The 17,691-nt window shown below is 59.4% G+C and overlaps 2 protein-coding genes across 5 annotated transcripts in view; one reads left to right on the top strand and one right to left on the bottom strand.

Moving 5' to 3' along the window:
* PKD1 (polycystin 1, transient receptor potential channel interacting) overlaps positions 1–770 on the bottom strand; it is a 44,086-nt gene extending 43,316 nt beyond the window's left edge. The window contains 1 exon segment of the mRNA XM_042922817.1: positions 556–770. Coding sequence (XP_042778751.1) covers positions 556–770 — 215 coding nt within the window.
* Positions 771–11,917: 11,147 nt separating this feature from the next.
* Positions 11,918–17,323, top strand: RAB26 (RAB26, member RAS oncogene family). Of its 4 annotated transcripts, none has more exons than XM_042922603.1 (9): positions 11,918–12,183; positions 13,243–13,353; positions 15,165–15,206; positions 15,295–15,361; positions 15,566–15,618; positions 15,954–16,019; positions 16,131–16,187; positions 16,289–16,365; positions 16,464–17,323. In XM_042922603.1, the coding sequence occupies exons 1-9, from the start codon at positions 11,992–11,994 to the stop codon at positions 16,564–16,566; spliced, it is 768 nt and encodes a 255-aa protein (XP_042778537.1). In that variant the 5' UTR covers positions 11,918–11,991; the 3' UTR covers positions 16,567–17,323. The 4 variants fall into 4 exon arrangements, with proteins under 4 accessions (XP_042778537.1, XP_042778539.1, XP_042778538.1 ...); XM_042922605.1 differs by having other exon boundaries at positions 16,279–16,365; XM_042922604.1 differs by having other exon boundaries at positions 16,276–16,365.
* Positions 17,324–17,691: the final 368 nt, after the last annotated feature.

Below are 17,691 nucleotides of genomic sequence, written 5' to 3'. Positions count from 1 at the left end.
CCCAGACAGAGCTCTCTCCCAACTGGTTTCCCGCTGCAGAGGTCCCAGGTGCAGAGCGTTCCCCCCAGGCTGCGTTCTATTAGCCTCTAATTAGCGTCTAACAGTTTGCGGGTTCCCTTCAGACGCCTCCCAAGCAGCCCCCGCGCGCTGCCGCGGGTTCCCCCTTAACTCGCGATTGCGGAGCCCCACCAGGTGGGATACTTCTGCTTTCAGAGAAACCGGGATGTTTCTGCTGCGCCCTGGCCCAGGCCAGGGGGGCTGAGGGCCGGCCGCGGTCCCGGGTTTTCCTTATTTAGTCGGGCCGACCTCACTGCGTTTGGAGCCTCGCCCTGGGAGAGGCCTGGCCCGCACTGCGTTTCCCCTTCAGAGGCCGGGGACGCGCCCACGCCCTGCGAGGCCCGCCAGGCCGGCGGCCTGCCCGGCCCGGCCTCTCCCCGGAGCCGAGGGTGCAGGCGCGCCGAGGCCGCCCCACGCCCCGGGCGCCCCCGAGTCCCGGCGCCCGCCCGGCGCCATGGCAACCGCCCGGCCCGCGGCGCAGGGCGGCGGGTTACTCACAGCGCGGTGGTGTCGGCGGGGATGCGCAGCGCGGGTCCGAGCGTCCGCAGTCCGCGGCCGGAGCAGTTGACGCGGCAGGCGGCGCCGGGCGCCGGGCCGCACAGGCAGGGCGGCGCGCACGGCCCGCAGCCGCGCCCGGGGCCCCCCGCCAGCGCCCCGAGCCACAGGCCCAGGCCCAGGGCGAGCGCCAGGCGGGCGGGCGCGGCGGGCGGCATCGTCAGGGCAGCGCGCGCATGGCCCCGGCCCGGCCCCGAGCCCCCGAGCCCGCCCGGCGCCGGCGGCCGCGGCTCAGGCGGGGCCCGCGGACTGCATGGCGGGGCGCGGGGCGGGATCCGACGGCGGCCACGGCCTGTCTGCCTGCGCGACGCCCGCTCGGCGCTCGGGCCCGGCCGCACTCTACGTCCACGGCCGGCCGGTCGCGCGCTCGCGCTGCAGTGCGGGCCCGCCGCCGCTCCTCCTCCAGCTCCTGGCGCGGCGCGGGGCGGGAGGGGGCGGGGCGTCCTCAGGCCCCGCCCTTCGCTCTGCAGGGCGGCCGCGCGCCCGGGGGGTAGGCGGGGCGTCGCGCGGCCGCGCGCACTCCTCCCTCGGGAGCGGCGCGGGTGGGGCCTCGGCGCAGCTGCCCTCGCGCGCCCTCCAGCCTCGGTTCCCCGCCGCCGGGGCGCCCCGCAGCCCTTCGCGGTGGCGAGCGTCGCCGCAGTACGAACACCAGCGGTGGTAACCCCCGCGGCCCGCGACCTTTGAGCGCCCGCTGCGTGCGCTCGCCCGCTCCCAGCGCCTCTGTCCCTTTCCGTCTCGGCCGTATTCCAAGCTCCTGGCCCGGGGTAGGCGCTCAGTAAATACGCACCGCGTCCTCTCTTGGCGCTCCTCCGGAGGGCCGGCGACGTGTGGCGGCTAGTCCCCGCTGTCTCGGAGGTGACGCCCCAGGTGGGCCTCAGCTGGGCGGGGGGAGGCGCAGCGTCCCAGCCGCCGCCCGCCGGGCGGAGGGCAGGAGGCCTCGCTCTGCAGCCGGGGCACCCGCGTCCTACCAAATCTAAAAGAAAAGTGGATTTGTGGCTCTCGGGGCTGGGGAGCCTGGAATGGGGAGTGACTGCTAATGGGTGTGGGGTTTCCTCCTGGGATGAGGAGGACGTTCTCTGGAATTAGGTAGTGGCGATGGTTGCACAGCCTTGTAAATACACTAAAAATCACTGAATTGTGCTCTTAAAAGGATGGATTTTACGTTGTCTCCACTTTCAGTGAAGAAGTAATAAAATTGTTCCACCATCGGGCCATTGTGGATGCCTGACTGTAGGTAGCAGAGCGGTCACAGGGAGAAGTCCCCAGACCCTCACATGGGCGAGGTCCCTGTCCCACTATCCTGAGACCCGGTGCCAGACTGCATCCCAAGGCTTCCGGACTTCCTGTCCTCTGTCCCCCTGCTTAAAATAGCTGGAAACCTCAACCAGACCCACAAGTCTGGGTCTATGTCCTGCTACCTGTCGCTGGAAGAGCCCAAGCAAGGTCACCATGGGGCCCACTGCAGCTCTGCTTCCCCTCCCCCCCCAGCATGACGTGGCATCCAAACCCCTCACTCTCCTCATCTGTGAAATGGAAATAGCATTTAGGGCTGTTTCAGGGCTGGGGGAAGATCACAGCCAGCCCAGAGCCAGCTCTCAGGAAAGATCCCAGGGTGAACAGGTGGGGACCCCATAAGGCAGAGGCCAGGGATGAACAGGGAACAGGTAGTCTGCCATGTCCTGGAGGTCACATGACTCAGGAACAGGCAGAGGATCTCCAGGTGTCCAGGGTGGAGGAAGGCGGCCGATAGTCCAGCTCTGGCAGCTGTGGCCCGTTCTCAGGGCTCAACTCTCCAATTTGGAGCCTCTTGGACCAATTCCCTACAGGGTACGGAGAAGGACTTAAGTTAGACAGGAGGGGGAATAGGGAGGGACTGTTGAGCCCGCGAGCCTCTTGGGCCTCATGAACACTTTTATACAGAGTCACAGAGGGAGTGCTTGGGAACCCAGTTTAGAAAACACTGATATGAGGGTCTAAGCCAAGGTGGGGTTGATGGGGTGACACAGGAGTCCTGGGGAGGGAAGGAAGAGGCTCAGATGGTACCTTATCTGGCGGCTGGGGGCTGGGATGGGTGGGCATGACCTCAGGGAGGAGGGATGTGGAGGGAAAGGTGAGGAGTAGGTTCTGGACACGTGGTGCTCTAGGCCACTGGAGAAGGTGCCCAGAGTGCAACTTAAAGGGGGGGGGGGGTGAGACTGGGAGGGGAGGGTGAGCAGACCTGGGGGAGATGAAAATCCCCAGATGTGGGGAGCCCCACCCTAGAGGAGGAGGGGAAAGAAGGTTTGCAGGGCGTCTGAACAAGAATGCCCCAGAGAAGTAGTGGGAAACAGGTACGGTGTATGGAAGTTGAGGGAAAGGCTACAGGGAGGAAGCCAGCAGGGGCTCGGGCTGCAGGAACAGAGCAAGGGCTGGGGGTGGTGCAGCCACGCCTGCCCCCTTGGCCCACCCACACTGCACAGAACCACATGTACCCCCCCCCCCCCTTAGGGCTTCCAGCACTATCTACAGCCTCCCGCCTCTTAGCCCTTCCCCACGTTGTTCCCTTTGCCTGCAGTGCTTTTCCATCCCACCTCCACGATTACTTATGCTCGCAGAATCAGCAGAGGTGCCTCCTCTAAGAAGCTTCCTCGGCCCCTATGTCATGTGCCAATTGGCATCGTGCACTCGGGGGACGCGTATTTATGAGCTATCTATTGCGGGCAGAACACTTATCCAGGTGCATGTCAGCGCCCCTAGTCCTGAGGGTCATCCCGTCCCTCGATCCTGCCATGTCACCTGCACAAAGCTGAAGGCACTGTATTCATCCATGACCTTTACTGAGGGCGCATGGAGTGGAGGGGTTAGATAGCAAGCCAGATGCCAGCCGGTTGGCGGCAAGTGAGGGAGTACACGTGGCAGTGGCCCGTTGCTCCTAGATGCTTAGATGTCAGAGGAAAGAGAAGGGTACAGAGTAGCGGTAAAGGGTTTTTCTTCCCGTGAGACAAAGGGGAGGAAACCCACATCCTTCGTTTCTCCACCCTTCCCTCCACGGCCTCCTTCCACGGAGTCCTCACGCCTCCCAGGTGCCCGTCCAACCCAAACTTTTAATTCCAGTCAAATGACAAACTTGAGATAGGAAAAGAGAGGTGAAAAATGAGAAAAGCAGGTGAATCCAGTCTAAGTGACTGTTTGAAGAAGGTGGTGGAGTAAATGCAATTGTTTCAAAAGGATTTCTGAAACAGAAAAGACGTGTTTAAGGAAAAAATTCATTATCTGGAAATGAAATTCTTGACTCAACAAACAGAAAATAAAATGGGCCAAAGATTTGTTTGATTCAGAGAGGGGGACATTGGAGAATTGGGTATTTTTTTTTAATGTTTATTTATTGATTTTTGAGGTGGGGGGGCAGAGAGAGAGAGAGAGAGAGAGAGAGAGAGAATCCCAAGCAAGCTCCAAGCTGTCAGCACAAAGCCCAGCATGGGGCTTGAACCCAGGAACCCATGAAATCATGACCTAAGCCCAAACCAAGCATTGATACTTAACCAACTGAGCCACCCAGGTGCCCTGACAATTCTTTATTGATAAAACTTAGATTTTCAGGTAGTTTTTTTTTTTTAAATTTATTTAAGTAATCGCTACACCAAATGTGGGGCTTGAACTCACAACCCCAAGATCAAGGCGTTGCATGCTTTTCCAACTGAGCCAGCCAGGTGCCCCTTAAGGTTTTTAATGAAGTTAATGATAGCTGTTAGCGTAAAAGGGAAAATTGGGGGTGGGGGGGGAGTACACAAGAAAACCTAATCAGCCCAGGAAAGAATTACAAAAGGAAATAGTGGATCAATGTATGAATCAGAATAAGCATTATTAATCAAATAAGACCCAGCACATGGGTGATCATAATACATGTAAATTTTGTTACATTTCCCTGCTACAGAGCAAGGATTCTCATGATGAGGAGGCATACTAAATATATGTTTAGTACAGTGAAGGCTCCCCTCAGCCCACCCGACCACAAGGACGTCTACCTGAGGTGAGGCCTGAAGAGCCGTCTGCAGAGGATCTTGGGACAAGGCAGGACACCCTGACAAGCCAGGTAATTGAAAAATAAATGTAGGGGCCCCTGAGTGGCTCAGTCGGTTAAGCATCTGACTCTTCGTTTTGGCTCAGGTCATGATCTCACGGTTTGCCGGTTCGAGCCCCGCATTAGGCTCCTCATCGACAGCACAGAGCCTGCTTGGGATTCTCTGCCTCCCTCTTTCTCTGCCCCTCTCCTGCTCATGCTCTCTCTCTCTCAAAATAAATAAATAAAGCTTAAAATGATTTTTTTTAATTAAAAAAGAAAGGTAAATGTAGAAGGGATAGATTCCTTCTTTGTATTAATTCCAGTCATGGTTTCATGGGTGTATACATATGTAAAAACTTACCAAATTGTACATTTTCTTTTTTAAGGTTTATTTGTTTAAATAATCTCGACACCCAAGGTGGGGCTCGAACTCACAACCCTGAGACCGAGTCGCGTGCTCTACCGGCTGAGCCAGCCAGGTGCCCTAAGAGTATAAATTACCTTAGAAGAAAGAGTAGAATGGATCAATAAAACAAAGAGAGCTATTTTTAATGTATAAAGCCACTGAGATTTTTAAAAAGAGTCTGCTGGCAAGTGTGACTGCAAGAGAGATAAAAACAAAACACAGAGCATTAAGGTTAAGAACGCAGGTTTATGAACAGAAATAGAAGTAAAAATTATAAAAGAAATATATGTGCAATTGTTCATAAACTTTTGAAATCTCGATAAGATCATTATATGCTAGAACAAGACAAACTATTAAAACTGACTCAAGAAGAAATAAAAAGTCCAAATAGACCAATCATAAAGGAAGAAATCGAAAACATAGCAGAGCCATGGGGTAGGGGAGGGGAGAAGACACTTAATCCAGATCTGTTTACGGGAAAATCCCATCAAATGTGGACAGATCAGATATGTGATCTGATGTGATTTTATGTGTACTCTTAGAGGACATGGGCACATCCCAATAAATTTAATGCATATTTATGTGTAATGCAACGTATTCGGTATAGCATAATTTGTATGCCTAAACAAACTGGATTAAGATAGTACAGAAAAAGGAATCCGTTGTCCGGTGATTTTCAGGTCTGTCTCAGCCACAGAACCTTTGTTTCACACAAAACCGCAAACTACAAAACGTGGACGGTGCTGAGGGAGCTGAGCAGTGGATCCCAGAGAGATCCGGGTCCTGGTGCTCAGAGCCTGTGAACGGGGCCTCACCGGGCAAAAGAGACCTAGCAGATGTGATTAAGTTAAGGGTTTTAAGATGAAGGGTTGTCCTGGATTAGCCAGAGGGGGCCTCAATGTGATCACAACGGTCCCTGTAAGGGGAGATTTGATGGCAGTGGGAAGGCCGGGTGGCTCTGGAAAGGGGAGCTGGAAGAAGGTGGCCACGGGCCAAGGAAAGCAACCTGAAGAGGCAAGGATCCTCCCCAGAAGAACCCAGACTTGCTTTAGCTCCCTAAGCCCCGTCAGCTTCATATCTCCATTCACCGTGGCCTCCCAAGCAGAATATAACAAATTTGAGCTGTTTTGTGGTGGTACCACATTTTCCTGCTATAGATCTTTGTTACCTCTCCTACATTTTTGTGGGAGACTGATAACGGTCGCCACTGCCAGACCTAATAACGGTTTGGGGAGAACAAGCACTTTTATTTCTTTTTTTTTTTCCTTAATTTTTTAATGTTAATTTTTTATAGAGAGAGACAGAGTGTGAATGGGGGAGGGACAGAGAGAGAGGGAGACACAGAATACGAAGCAGGCTCCAGGGTCTGAGCTGGCAGCACAGAGCCCGACGCGGGGCTCGAACTCACGGACCGCGAGATCATGACCTGAGCCGAAGTGGGACAGCCAAACAACTGAGCCACCCGGGAGCCCCAAGCAGTTTTATTTCTCATGGGCAAAAGTCACAGATCACTTTCATAATTAAGGAAAAAAGGAGAGACAAGGCGAGTGCATCACTGGCCCACAACAGGCGCAGCCGGTGCTCGGACTGCTGCGGTTGTCATGGCTACACAGGTATCCGTTTTATTCCTTTATACCTCTGCCTTCCCAGCACAGCACTCAAAGGTTTCCCGGAGAGCCTGGAGTGGGGGGCTGTCCTGTGCTCCTCCAGACAGAGGTCTCACCTGCCCGGGGCCTGAGTGCAGAGTCGGACCGAGCAGCAGCCCGCGGGGCTCAGGCACATTTTGCATCCTGAGACGGACCGCCAAGAGCACTCAGGTCTGAGTACCTGAGCCACGAGGGGAAGGGATGCCAGAGGGCAGTCAGGCTTGCAGGGAAACCACCCACTGCTCCAGCCCTCACACAATAGTCCCTGCCCCAATGGGCGGACACCCACCCCTTACCACCTGTCCTGTCCGGGAGGGCCTCGGTGCAACCCAGGTGAGTGCCGAGTGCCGAGTGCCGCAGGCGCAGGCGGGGTGTCTCCTCTCAGCCTCGCGGGAGCAGGAGGGAGCAGGGGCTCAGCGTGGCCCCTGTGCACCTGGGCACTGGGGGGAGCGGGCGAGCACACCTCTGACATCAGCCGCTTCCTGGGGTGACTCTCTCTTCTGTCTTCTGGGGGGAGCTGCTACAGTTCCTCTCTGCCGTCTCCATGGCAACGCTCACGTGGATTTCATAGAACATAAGGTGTTTGAGCCGGAAGGGACCTCAGAGATCAGCTCCTCTCGCCCCCTCATTCCAGGCAGAGGGGCGCAGGTTCAAGACACCACGTGCCCCGGGGCCCACAGCCAGCCAGGGATCCGGGGCCTCTGCCTTCTGACACCGTCCCCAGCCAGGGTCCCCTCCCTGAGATCACAGGCAGCTCAGTTCCCTAGGACTCACTTCTGGGGAGGGGCTCTGGGGGCATGAGACTTGGGAGTGCTGCCACCCCCCCCCACACACACACAGAATACAAGACCCCTGAGGTCCAGTCCAGCCCTGTCCTGCTCAGTCACAGACCTGTTCATTGAGTGCTTGGTGGAGACAGGACAGGTGCCATCCTCAGGAAGCTCAGAGGCTGGTGAGGAGCCCGTGCAGTCCCCTGAGGGACCCGTGGGGAGCAAATGTGTGTCCACAGTGTGTCTGTAGAGCAGGGAGTGGGGGTGGGAGGAGCCTGGAAGGCTGCCTGCCTGGAGGAGGGGGCTCCAAGCAGTGCCTGGAAGGACGAGGAAGACTGCCTGGCTCCAGGACCATGGCCCTGTGGGTCAGCAGAATGTGTCGGTAAGGCTGGCCGGCTTGGAAAATGGGGCTCCAGAGAGGGATTGCCTCAGGCCGTAGGTCCCAGAGAGTTGTTGTGTCTGGGTACTCGTGGCACACGTCACTCCATGACAGAGGGTCCGGACAGCCAGAAGGGCAAGTCAGAGGGCAGCATGCCGGAGCTGGAGGCCCAGGCACAAGAAGGCATCAGGAACCCAGGCCGCCACGGGGTGCTGGAGGGAGGATCCGGGAGTGAGGCAGGAACATATCTGGGACTGCTCTCTCCCTTTGCTGAGACACAGATATGTGTCCACCCTCTCTGGCCAGCAGAACCAGCCCCCTGCGAGGAGGGTTAGGCCCACAGGCACCCTTCCTTCACTCCGAACTCTAGCTCACCCTCAGCAGTCACCTCGGCGCCACACCCCGCCTCAGGGACCTGCCCTGGAGGCCCAGAGGTCTTCTTTGCAGGCCTGAAGATCCCAACAGTCTGGGCTTCCCCAAGTCCAGTCAAGGCCACCCTGCTGACCTTTCCCACCAAACTGGCCCCCTTCCTTCCCCTGGCTGGCAGCCTGTTCTAGTTCTCTATTGCTGTGGAACAAAAATCCCCCAAATGCAGTTTGGGCAGGGCTCAGTGGGGTCAGCTTATCCCTGCTCCGCATGGAACCCACCAGAACTAAGCGCCCGTTGCCAGGACAACTCCTATCCTCCACGGGCGGCAAGTGAGTTCCTTTCCACCCGGGATTCTTCACAAGGCTGCTTGGACTTTCTCACGGTATGTCAGCTGGGCCCAAGAATGAGTGTTCCAGGAGAAGGGATGTAGGAGCTGCTAGTCTAGAAGGTCTGGGTCCAGAAACGGACACAGGGCCACTTCAGCCATAGGTACTGGTCAGAGCAATCACAGACCCAAAGGCAGGAGACCGAAGCCTTCCCTCCTGATCGGGAGGGGTGGCAGAGAACTTGCCCCTTAGCGTACCTCAGTGCTATGCTGCCTCTGCCCCAGGGGCTGATTCCCCCCACCCTGGGTTCCTGCGACCCCTTTCCAACTCATCTCCCCATCTACAGGCGGCACCCTGCACCCCCTCCACTTTACCTCCTGTACTCCTGTAGCAAAGTCCTGTGTTGCTTTGCTCAGCAACTGTGCATGGCTCCCTACTTCTCGCTGAACAATTTCCAAGCCCCTAGGCTGAACTTTCACATTCACTTGTGAATCTAGCCCCCTCCTATGTTACCAATGAGATTTTCTCCAAGCATCCGGACACGACACTGTGGCCTCCTCTCCAAAAGCCCACCCACTGGCACTCTGAGCTTATATGTATTCACTCCTCTACCTGGCAAGTTTCTCTGTGTCCTCTCCTGCTGGACTCCTGTTCAACCTTCCGAGCCTGGAGCAAATGCCCCTCCTCCACAAGGCCCTGCTCTCACTACTCGGTAACACTAGTCCTGTCTCACTGCACACGGAGGTACCTTCTGCCTTAAATCTTTGCTGGCAATGACGTGTCCTCCTGAAGTGGGGCCCGTTTCTAACTCATATTTCTTTCACGAATTTAATAATAGTTTATTGAGGCCTGGAGCCAGCTGCCAGGAATGTGGCAGTGACCAAGACAAGCTGCTTCCTGTACCCAGAGAACTTCATTCCAGAGAATGAGACAGATGGCGAACAGAGGAACCAAGGGACATAATGATCAAAGATTAGGAGGACTGCTGGAAGGCAAGAGCGGCAGGAGGGATGCTGTGGTCCAGGGACCTCGAACTCTCTCTTCAAAACAAACCGGAGACCTGGGTTTTTACATATACATACTCTAATTCTAAAGGTTACAAGGTCAAGTCTTTCCCTTCTGCTGCTTTCAGCTTCCCGCCCCTCCTGGCTCCCCAGTCTCTCCGAAGTGCCTGCTACCTTCCCTCTTCCCCCATTAACATTAGCCCCATTAGCATTACCCCATTACCCCATTACCCCATTAGCATTAGCCCCACCCTCGACTCAGGCTGCCTTACCTACAGCCCCCACCCCTAGGGCACCCCAGACTCCTTTCTGGTCGCCCTGGATCCTGGGCTTAGTGGGCACTGGCTGAGACCCTGGGGCAGCTACCCTGAAGTTGGCCTCATGGAGGGTAGGTCACCTGGAATCCCCAGGGCCCCAGCAGTGGGAGCTCCACACTCCCACCCCAAACCCCACTGCCCACACATCTGCATTGGCCTGGAAGAGGAGGAGTGAGACAAGAGAGTAGGCCCTCAGAAGGCTTCCTCAGGCTTGTCCCCCGGCTCTGCCAGGGCCCTGAGGGATGGGTCTCCAGAGAATCCTGGGCCAACCCTGCCAAGGGGCAGTGTATGTTCTCTGGAGCCAAGAGTTAGGTACAAACCTCGGCTCTGTCACTTTCTAGCCTGGTGATTTTGGACAGCTCCCTTTCCGTCTCTGGGCCTCAGTTTTCCCATCTGAACATTGGGGATCATAGCACTACTCACTTCAGAGGATAGGTTTGAGGATAACTTGTGCCTGGCACACGGTGACACTCGGGAAAGGGCGATTTCCACAGCCTCTCCCGTGAAGGGCCTTGCCAGCCCCTCTTGGGAAATCACTCTGTTGTGTTGTCCCCGATCTCTGAGCCCTAGAGGCATCTTCTGTCCATTATAATTATTTGGGCTCTGGGACCTGCCACCTGAGAGGGCTCAGGCCTCTGAAGGACCTAGGGTCCATGTGTCAGCTGTCACTTCTTAGGGGACAGCCAGGCCAACCCTCCAGCTCCCAGAGCGGTATGGAGCAAAGGCTGATCCCCGAAGAAATGCCTTTCTGCCTACACCCGCTGCCCCCAAGCCCTAGGTGAGGGTCATGTTGGCTCACTGCTCCTGGGATTCCATGACTGTCTCAGCCTTATTCTCAAAACCCAGAGAATCTTTTTTTTTCAACGTTTTTTATTTATTTTTGGGACAGAGAGAGACAGAGCATGAACGGGGGAGGGGCAGAGAGAGAGGGAGACACAGAATCGGAAACAGGCTCCAGGCTCCGAGCCATCAGCCCAGAGCCTGACGCGGGGCTCGAACTCACGGACCGCGAGATCGTGACCTGGCTGAAGTCGGACGCTTAACCGACTGCGCCACCCAGGCGCCCCTCAAAACCCAGAGAATCTTGGGTGGAGACAGACAGTTCAGGCGGAGAGGAGGTGTCGGGCTCTGGAGGCCGGTCTGCCAGGGCCTAGCATAGGATTTGGACAGTCAGCACTTGACCCCCTTGGGGCCAGAACCTGGCACCAGAAGGGCAAGGGGCTAGCCACATTCTGGGGGAGGAACCTCCTAGCCCCTTCTCCTCCCAGACCCCTGAGGGCAGAGCCCCAGGGAAAAGGCCCCTCAGAGGGCTTGCTACTGCCCTAAGGTGGATTTCCCTTTACCCAAGGGTCCCGAGGCTTCAGCCCAGCGGGCAGAAGCTGCGGGGGAGGGCGCCCTGCGGCTCTCAAGTGCTAGCTGTGTCCTGCCTCTGGTAACCAGCTGTCAGATGAGCCCAGAGCGCTGGGAGCCCCCCACCCCCGGTTTGTTTGCCTGCCCTAAGGGGAGAAGTGAGGGCGCAGCAGGCCAGGTGGCATCTCCGGCTGAGAAGGGACAGAAACCCACGGTGTCCATCCCATGCAGTCCCACTGCCTCAGCGCCCCCTTCTCGGGCAATCCCCTCGTCCCAGGCCCAGAGGCCGTCCAGTGAGGGTCACTGGGCAAGGAGCAGGGCGGGGGGGCGGGGGGCGGTGTACAAGCGGGAAAACGACAGGATCCCGCCTCACCCAGACCCACCGCCTCACGGAGGTGGCCACGGAGTGAGGTCTCAGGGCCTGGGGCAGGGCGGGAGCTGCACGCACCGGACGGACGCGAGCCCACCCGGAGCACCTATAGGGCAGTGCCCGCGCCTCGTGACCCCGCCCCAGGGCGGCCGGCTCATTTGCATGCCCCCGCCCCAGCGCGGCCATTGGCGGCGACGTGGGGAGGCCGGGCCTGAGTGGCTGCGGGCTGTGGGGCGCGGGGGCGGGGCTGCGGGAAGCCTGGCGCCCGCGATGCCGCCGCCGTCGCCGCCGCCGCCGCCGCGGGACGGGTTCGGGTCCGTGTCGCGCTCGGCGGGCGCGGGGAGCAGAGCGGCCCGGGGCGCGGCGGCTGCAGCGGGAGCTCCCTGAGCGCCCGCCCGCCATGTCCAGGAAGAAGACCCCCAAGAGGAAGGGGGCCAGCGGGCCCGCTGCCTCCGCGCTGCCTGCGGCCGACGGGTCCCGGCCGGCGCGCCCAGGGACTGCACGCCCCGGCCCCCAGGCGCGGCCCAACGGACCCCCGCAGCCCGGCCGGCCCTCGCTTGGCGGCGGCGACTTCTACGACGTCGCCTTCAAGGTGAGCCGGCCCCCGCCCCAGGCGAGCGCAGCAGGTGGCGCTCCGCCGGAGCCGAGCCGGGAGAGGTCGGGGAGGGGATGCAGGGCCCCGCGGACCCTCGGCGGGGAGCCCGCCGGAGCGGCATCCAGCAGCTGGCACGGTGCATGGCATACACACACAGCCTTCAGACCCGGATTTCAGATACCCAACAGCTGGCAAGGTCTGCCCCCTAACGCCACAGCTGGCAGGGCTGGACAAAGGGTCCCAGACCTGGCAGGTGCTCCGTCCCGGGTCCCGAATGACACCGCCCCCGCCCCCGCCCCCGCGCGGGGCCCAGTCTCACCATTTCCCATATGCTGCCTTCCGCACCCCCAGGGTCTGTGGGGCTTCTGTTTTTGGAGGACGGGGGAGATTAAGAAGAGGTTTGCCAGTTGGGTAGGGAGCACTAGAGCCTTCTTCAGCCCTCGGCAGGAGCCTGTGAATCGTGGAGGGGTTGTCAGGACTGTCTTTGGGTTTGGAGCCTTGGGCAGCAGGCTGGGGGAGGGGAGGAGGGGGGAGACCTGACTGCCCCTCCTGCTCCACAGACCTGACCCAGGCCCCTCGTCACACCAAGATCTGACTCCCATGTGGCAAATTCCTCCAGAGTCTTACTGGGATGGGAAGAAGCCCCTGGCACAGAGACCCCTGCAGGCCTTTCAGAAGGTCTCCAGCTACCAATCCCCAGACTCGGCTCCCCACCAAGCCCCACATGCTTTCCTTCCAGATCAAGCATGATGTCCAGGGTCTGGGGGTGGGTTGGGTAGGACCCTGGATGGAGGCAGCTGCCCCCACTCCTCACTGGTTGAATTGGGCCACTGTTCAAGAGGGGACAGAACCTTCTGGAGGTGGGAGCCTGGAGGTCTAGGCTGGCAGCCACCATAGCTGCTATGTCTCCCCCAAGTCCTGCCGAACCTGTGAGCCTGAGACCGGTTCCTCCACTCCTGGCCGGGCCAGCGCAGGGAAGGCCAGACACCCCTCTGGGTGGGCCAGCACCTTGGTCCCCTCTGTCCCTAACACCTCTGACCCTCCTGTTCGCCCCAGGTCATGCTGGTGGGGGACTCAGGCGTGGGGAAGACCTGCTTACTCGTGCGCTTCAAGGACGGGGCTTTCCTGGCAGGGACCTTCATCTCCACTGTGGGCATCGACTTCCGGGTGAGAGTGGAAGCTCACGTCCTAAGCACTGAGCTGGCCCAGCCATGCCCTGGGCCCCTGACACCAGCTCACTGGGCTCTCGCAACCCCCCTGGGCAGCTGGTTTCTCCGTTACCCCCGTGACACCAACAGGCTCATAGGGTGGAGCTCGAGCTCCTGTGTGGACCACCCGGCTCTCAGGGCCCAGGTGGTTGAGGTGGGCTGCCTTACCCACCAAACTACACCTCCTGACCCCCTAAGGGTCCTGAAGACAGGTGAGGGCTGCATCTGATTGAAGCGGGGAGAGCACCCCTGTGCCTGGAGCTACCTTCTGTGCCTCAGGGTAGGTGGGCCGTGGTGCCTTCCCACCCCCCGGGTGATGGCTGAGAGAGGACACTCAAGGCCCATGTTCACTTGGAAGGCGAACATCACTGTCCTTCTGTACAGAGGTGCCAGGAAGCCTGCCAAAGGACCTAGGAAGACAGGTGGTGTGGAGCACGTACCCCCTCTGGGAGCAGGGGCGGGTCCCTGCCCTTGGGTGAGGAGGCTCACGGGAAGTGCTGCCGCCTGGCTGTTGCCCCCTCTTCGAGAGCCCCCTCCCAGGTTGCCCCCAGCAGGAGGGGTGTCCTGGGGTCTTCTGGGGGGAAGGGAAGTGCCCCTGGACTTCAACTCCCTCTCATTTCCCCCCACCTGGCACCTTTAGCAGCCTGTGGAGTCAGCAGGCGACGTTGAGGGCTGCGGCCTTAGGCCTGGAGGGTGGCAGCATTCCAGCCCCCACCTCGAGTCACCAGTCTAAATTCTTGCCTTGCCAAGGTGCTGGTGTGTTCTAGACAAATCCCAAATTTGCATTTTTTCTCACCCTTTAATTAGACCCAGTTGGTGGGAGGCTGGGAGGGAGGCCCATTCTGGGAACAGGAAAGGGGGCTCCTCCCAGTCTGGGGAGCCATGGGTTACCCTGGTTGAGGGTCCAGGTCCCCTCAAGTCTTCTGAGATGAAGTAAGGGTTCAGGTGCCGAAAGGGGGCAGCTCTGACCCTGGACAGATGGTCCTTGGCCTGTTTTGGGCCCATCTCCCCCCTTCTCACCTCCCTCTTGGCTCTGGGGCAGGTGGCGAGGGAGGTGAGGCTGTTCGGTTCACACCCCTGTTCAGAGTGCCAGTGAAGGCAGGGTGTCCTTCCCAGCCCCCCCTTCCCCCCCCCCCCCCCCCCCCCCGCCTCAGCCCAGCAGATGGCTGTGCCATTGGTTCCTTGGAGACCCAGAAGCACCCTGACAGCAGGAGCTTGGGGAAGAGGGGGGCGGTGGTGTTCCAGCTGCCAGGGGCCCCCACCCCCACCACAGCAGATGGGAACCGTGGGGTTGGGTCTTTCCCTGCCACTAGCCCTGCACCGGGAAGGTCCGGCTAGGAACCTCTACCGGCCAGCAAACATTTAACGAGCACCCACTGTGTACCAGGCAGTTTCAGGCTCTGTGGTTACTGCGCTGGGACCCGCCCTCAGGGGGCTGCAGCTCTTAAACTAGGAAGTTGGCTATGGCTAGGCACAGGGGGGAAGTGGGCAGCCGGGCTGGGCTGGAGGGGAGCTGGCAGAGGGAAGGGAGTGGGGGGAGGCGGGAGCAACAGGACTCAGAGACTGACCAGGTGGGTGGTGTAAGTCACCTTCAAGGGCAGGGAGCTGGTGGAGCAGGTGCTGGGCCTCCAGGGTGGGAGTGGGCTACCAGGAGGGGCTCACCAGGGGGAGGTGCAGGAGGCGCGGTGAGGGGGGAAGCTGCGAGCTCCCCACCGGAGGGCAGCACTGTTCTAGCTGTTGGTTGCTGGACCAGGCTGGTTGTTATTTCAGAACAAAGTTCTGGATGTGGATGGCATGAAGGTGAAGCTGCAGGTGAGTGGTGTGGGGAGCAGCGGGGGTCAGAGGGTCGAGGGTGGTGAGCACCCAGGAGAAACCGGCAGCCCTGTGCCTGTCACTCCAGATCTGGGACACAGCTGGCCAGGAGCGGTTCCGGAGCGTCACCCACGCCTACTACCGCGATGCTCATGGTGAGCTTGTGGGTGGGGGATGCCAGTCCCGGGGAGTCAGAGGCTGTGCCCTCGCGGGTGTCAGGTTTCCCTGGCTTCTGCACGGAGGAGGGTGCCCTGGGCAGGAGCACGGCAGGAAGTGTGGAGGCTGTGATGCGTGTGGGTGTGGGTGACAGGAAGCTGTGGCGGGCCCTGGAGGTGTCCTCACTCGTCCTCTGCCCCCAGCACTGCTGCTGCTCTATGATGTCACCAACAAGGCCTCCTTTGACAATATCCAGGTCAGTGGCTTCCTTCCTGGTGGTGGTGGCAGGAACAGGCCGCGATGGCATTAGGGTCCCAGGGGGCTAAGGACCCTACCGACTGCAGGGAGACGGCCCCTCTGGTGGCTCAGGTGGAGTGTGAGCTGAAGGGAGTCTGAGGACCTTCCAGCTCTGTCAGTCCAACACCTTGGGTAAGGTGCTTGTCGAGGGTGCCTCAACAGGACCCAGGGACCTCGATTTCTGGGCCTTCCTATTAGCCAGAGCCCAACAGGCACCCCAAGCAGTGAGGCCTGGAGGGGCCAGGGGCGAGCAGAGTGCCAGCCTCCAGCCTGGTCTCAGCTTTTCCCCCACAGGCCTGGCTGACGGAGATCCAGGATTACGCCCAACAGGACGTGGTGCTCATGCTGCTGGGGAACAAGGTGGGCACCCCAGCCCATCCTCTCCACCGTGGCTCTGTATGGGGGCAGGGGTGGTAGGGTAAGCCCTGGGCCAGCTCTCACCAAGAACCCCCCCCCCCCCCCCCACGCCAGGTGGACTCTGCCCAGGAGCGTGTGGTGAAAAGGGAGGATGGGGAGAAGTTGGCTAAGGTGAGCCGGGGTGGGGTGGGTGTCCGGGGAGCGTCCCTGGGGTTGCAGGGCCTGGGCTATCTCCACCAGGCTGCCACCTGGCTGGCAGCAGCTGTTTGCAGGAGTACGGGCTGCCCTTCATGGAGACCAGCGCCAAGACGGGCCTCAACGTAGACTTGGCCTTCACAGCCGTAGCAAAGTAAGTGCTGGTAGCCATCAGGAAGATCCTCCAGACCCCAGAGTCTGAATCTCTCTGTTGGTGGAGGAAGCCGTCCCATGGTCCCCTCTGCCCCACAGGGAGTTGAAGCAGCGCTCCATGAAGGTCCCCAGTGAGCCTCGCTTCCGGCTGCACGACTACATCAAGAGGGAGGGCCGAGGGGCCTCCTGCTGCAGACCCTGAACCTGACTGGGCACTGCCCCTGCACATCCTCTGGGAGGCCCCTGCAAGGCTGGACAGAGGGTCACCTGGCAGTCAACTCCAGGGCGGCCGTTTCTGGGACTCCCAGACAGAGCCTCGTCTTTCCCTAGAGCCTCAGTTCCAACAGGCTTCGCGGAGCCAGTGGGTCTGCAGCCCCTGACTCAGGGCCTTGCCCCCAAGGCCTTGATGGAGAAGCAACGGCTTCCCGTACAGGAGACACCCCACAATGTACAGCCCATGCGGGGAGCCTGGTCTTGCTGCCACGGCACTCTGCTGCCCTCTCCTGGACGCGCCCAGCTTCAAGGCTGGACCCCAGTGCCAGCGCCACGTGTACAGTGCCTAACCCCTCAAAAGCCATGTCTTCAGCGGCACCCGCTGCCCAGGCAGGGAAAGGCCGGACTCCTGTCCGTGCCTGGGGCAGAGGGCTTCGCTGCACATCCAATCATGCATCTGTGCCCCAAGGACCAAAGCTGCCAGCCCACACACTCAGAGACTCTGGTTCAAACATCAGCAGGGTCTTCCTCTCGTGTTGCCTGGAGGACGCCAAGTTTGCGGCTTTCTAATACACGAACGGCATGTGGGAAATCAGAAACCGTCAGGGAAACTAGATCTGCCAGCCCAGCTGAGGCCTGTGCAGAGTGAGGTCAAGCCAGGAGGCTGGCAGTGTGCTCCAGCTCATAGGTCTTTAGGTTAAGAGTCTTTGTTTTCAGTCCTGGTGAATAAAGTTGTGTTTTCTGGACTGCCGGTCTCTTCTGTTACAAGAAATCCCCTTCTTGCGCCCTCGGCAAAGTACGGGTTGAAGACAACGCTAAGAGGGTAGTACCCTCAACTAGGGCTGCTGTCTAGGGAGCACGGGGAACCTAGGTGGTTGGGTGGTTCATGTCCACTTCCCTCTGCAAGACCCAACGAAACAGAAAACAGTGCTCTGTGGCCGGTGAGGAGGAAGAGTTCCTCACCTGCTTAAGACAAAGACCCCCGCTCCGCCCCGGGATTTCTGCTCTTACAGGCAAAAAACCGAGAAGGCATCCCAATAGTTGAAAGGTCACCGTGTGAACATCCATCTTTCTCTACCCTTTCCCAAGACTGCCACGGAACGAGCCAGTCCTC

This window comes from Panthera leo, chromosome E3 (assembly GCF_018350215.1).
Source record: "Panthera leo isolate Ple1 chromosome E3, P.leo_Ple1_pat1.1, whole genome shotgun sequence".
NCBI lineage: Eukaryota > Metazoa > Chordata > Mammalia > Carnivora > Felidae > Panthera > Panthera leo.
This window is presented reverse-complemented; position numbering and strand designations above follow the sequence as displayed.

Excerpts from the sequence above, each read along its gene's own strand:
- RAB26 (XM_042922603.1), top strand. The coding sequence starts at position 11,992 with ATGTCCAGGAAGAAGACCCCCAAGAGGAAGGGGGCCAGCGGGCCCGCT. Across the intron at positions 15,207-15,294 it reads GCATGAAGGTGAAGCTGCAG|ATCTGGGACACAGCTGGCCA; the intron begins GTGAGTGGTGTG and ends CTGTCACTCCAG. Across the intron at positions 16,188-16,288 it reads ATGGGGAGAAGTTGGCTAAG|GAGTACGGGCTGCCCTTCAT; the intron begins GTGAGCCGGGGT and ends AGCTGTTTGCAG.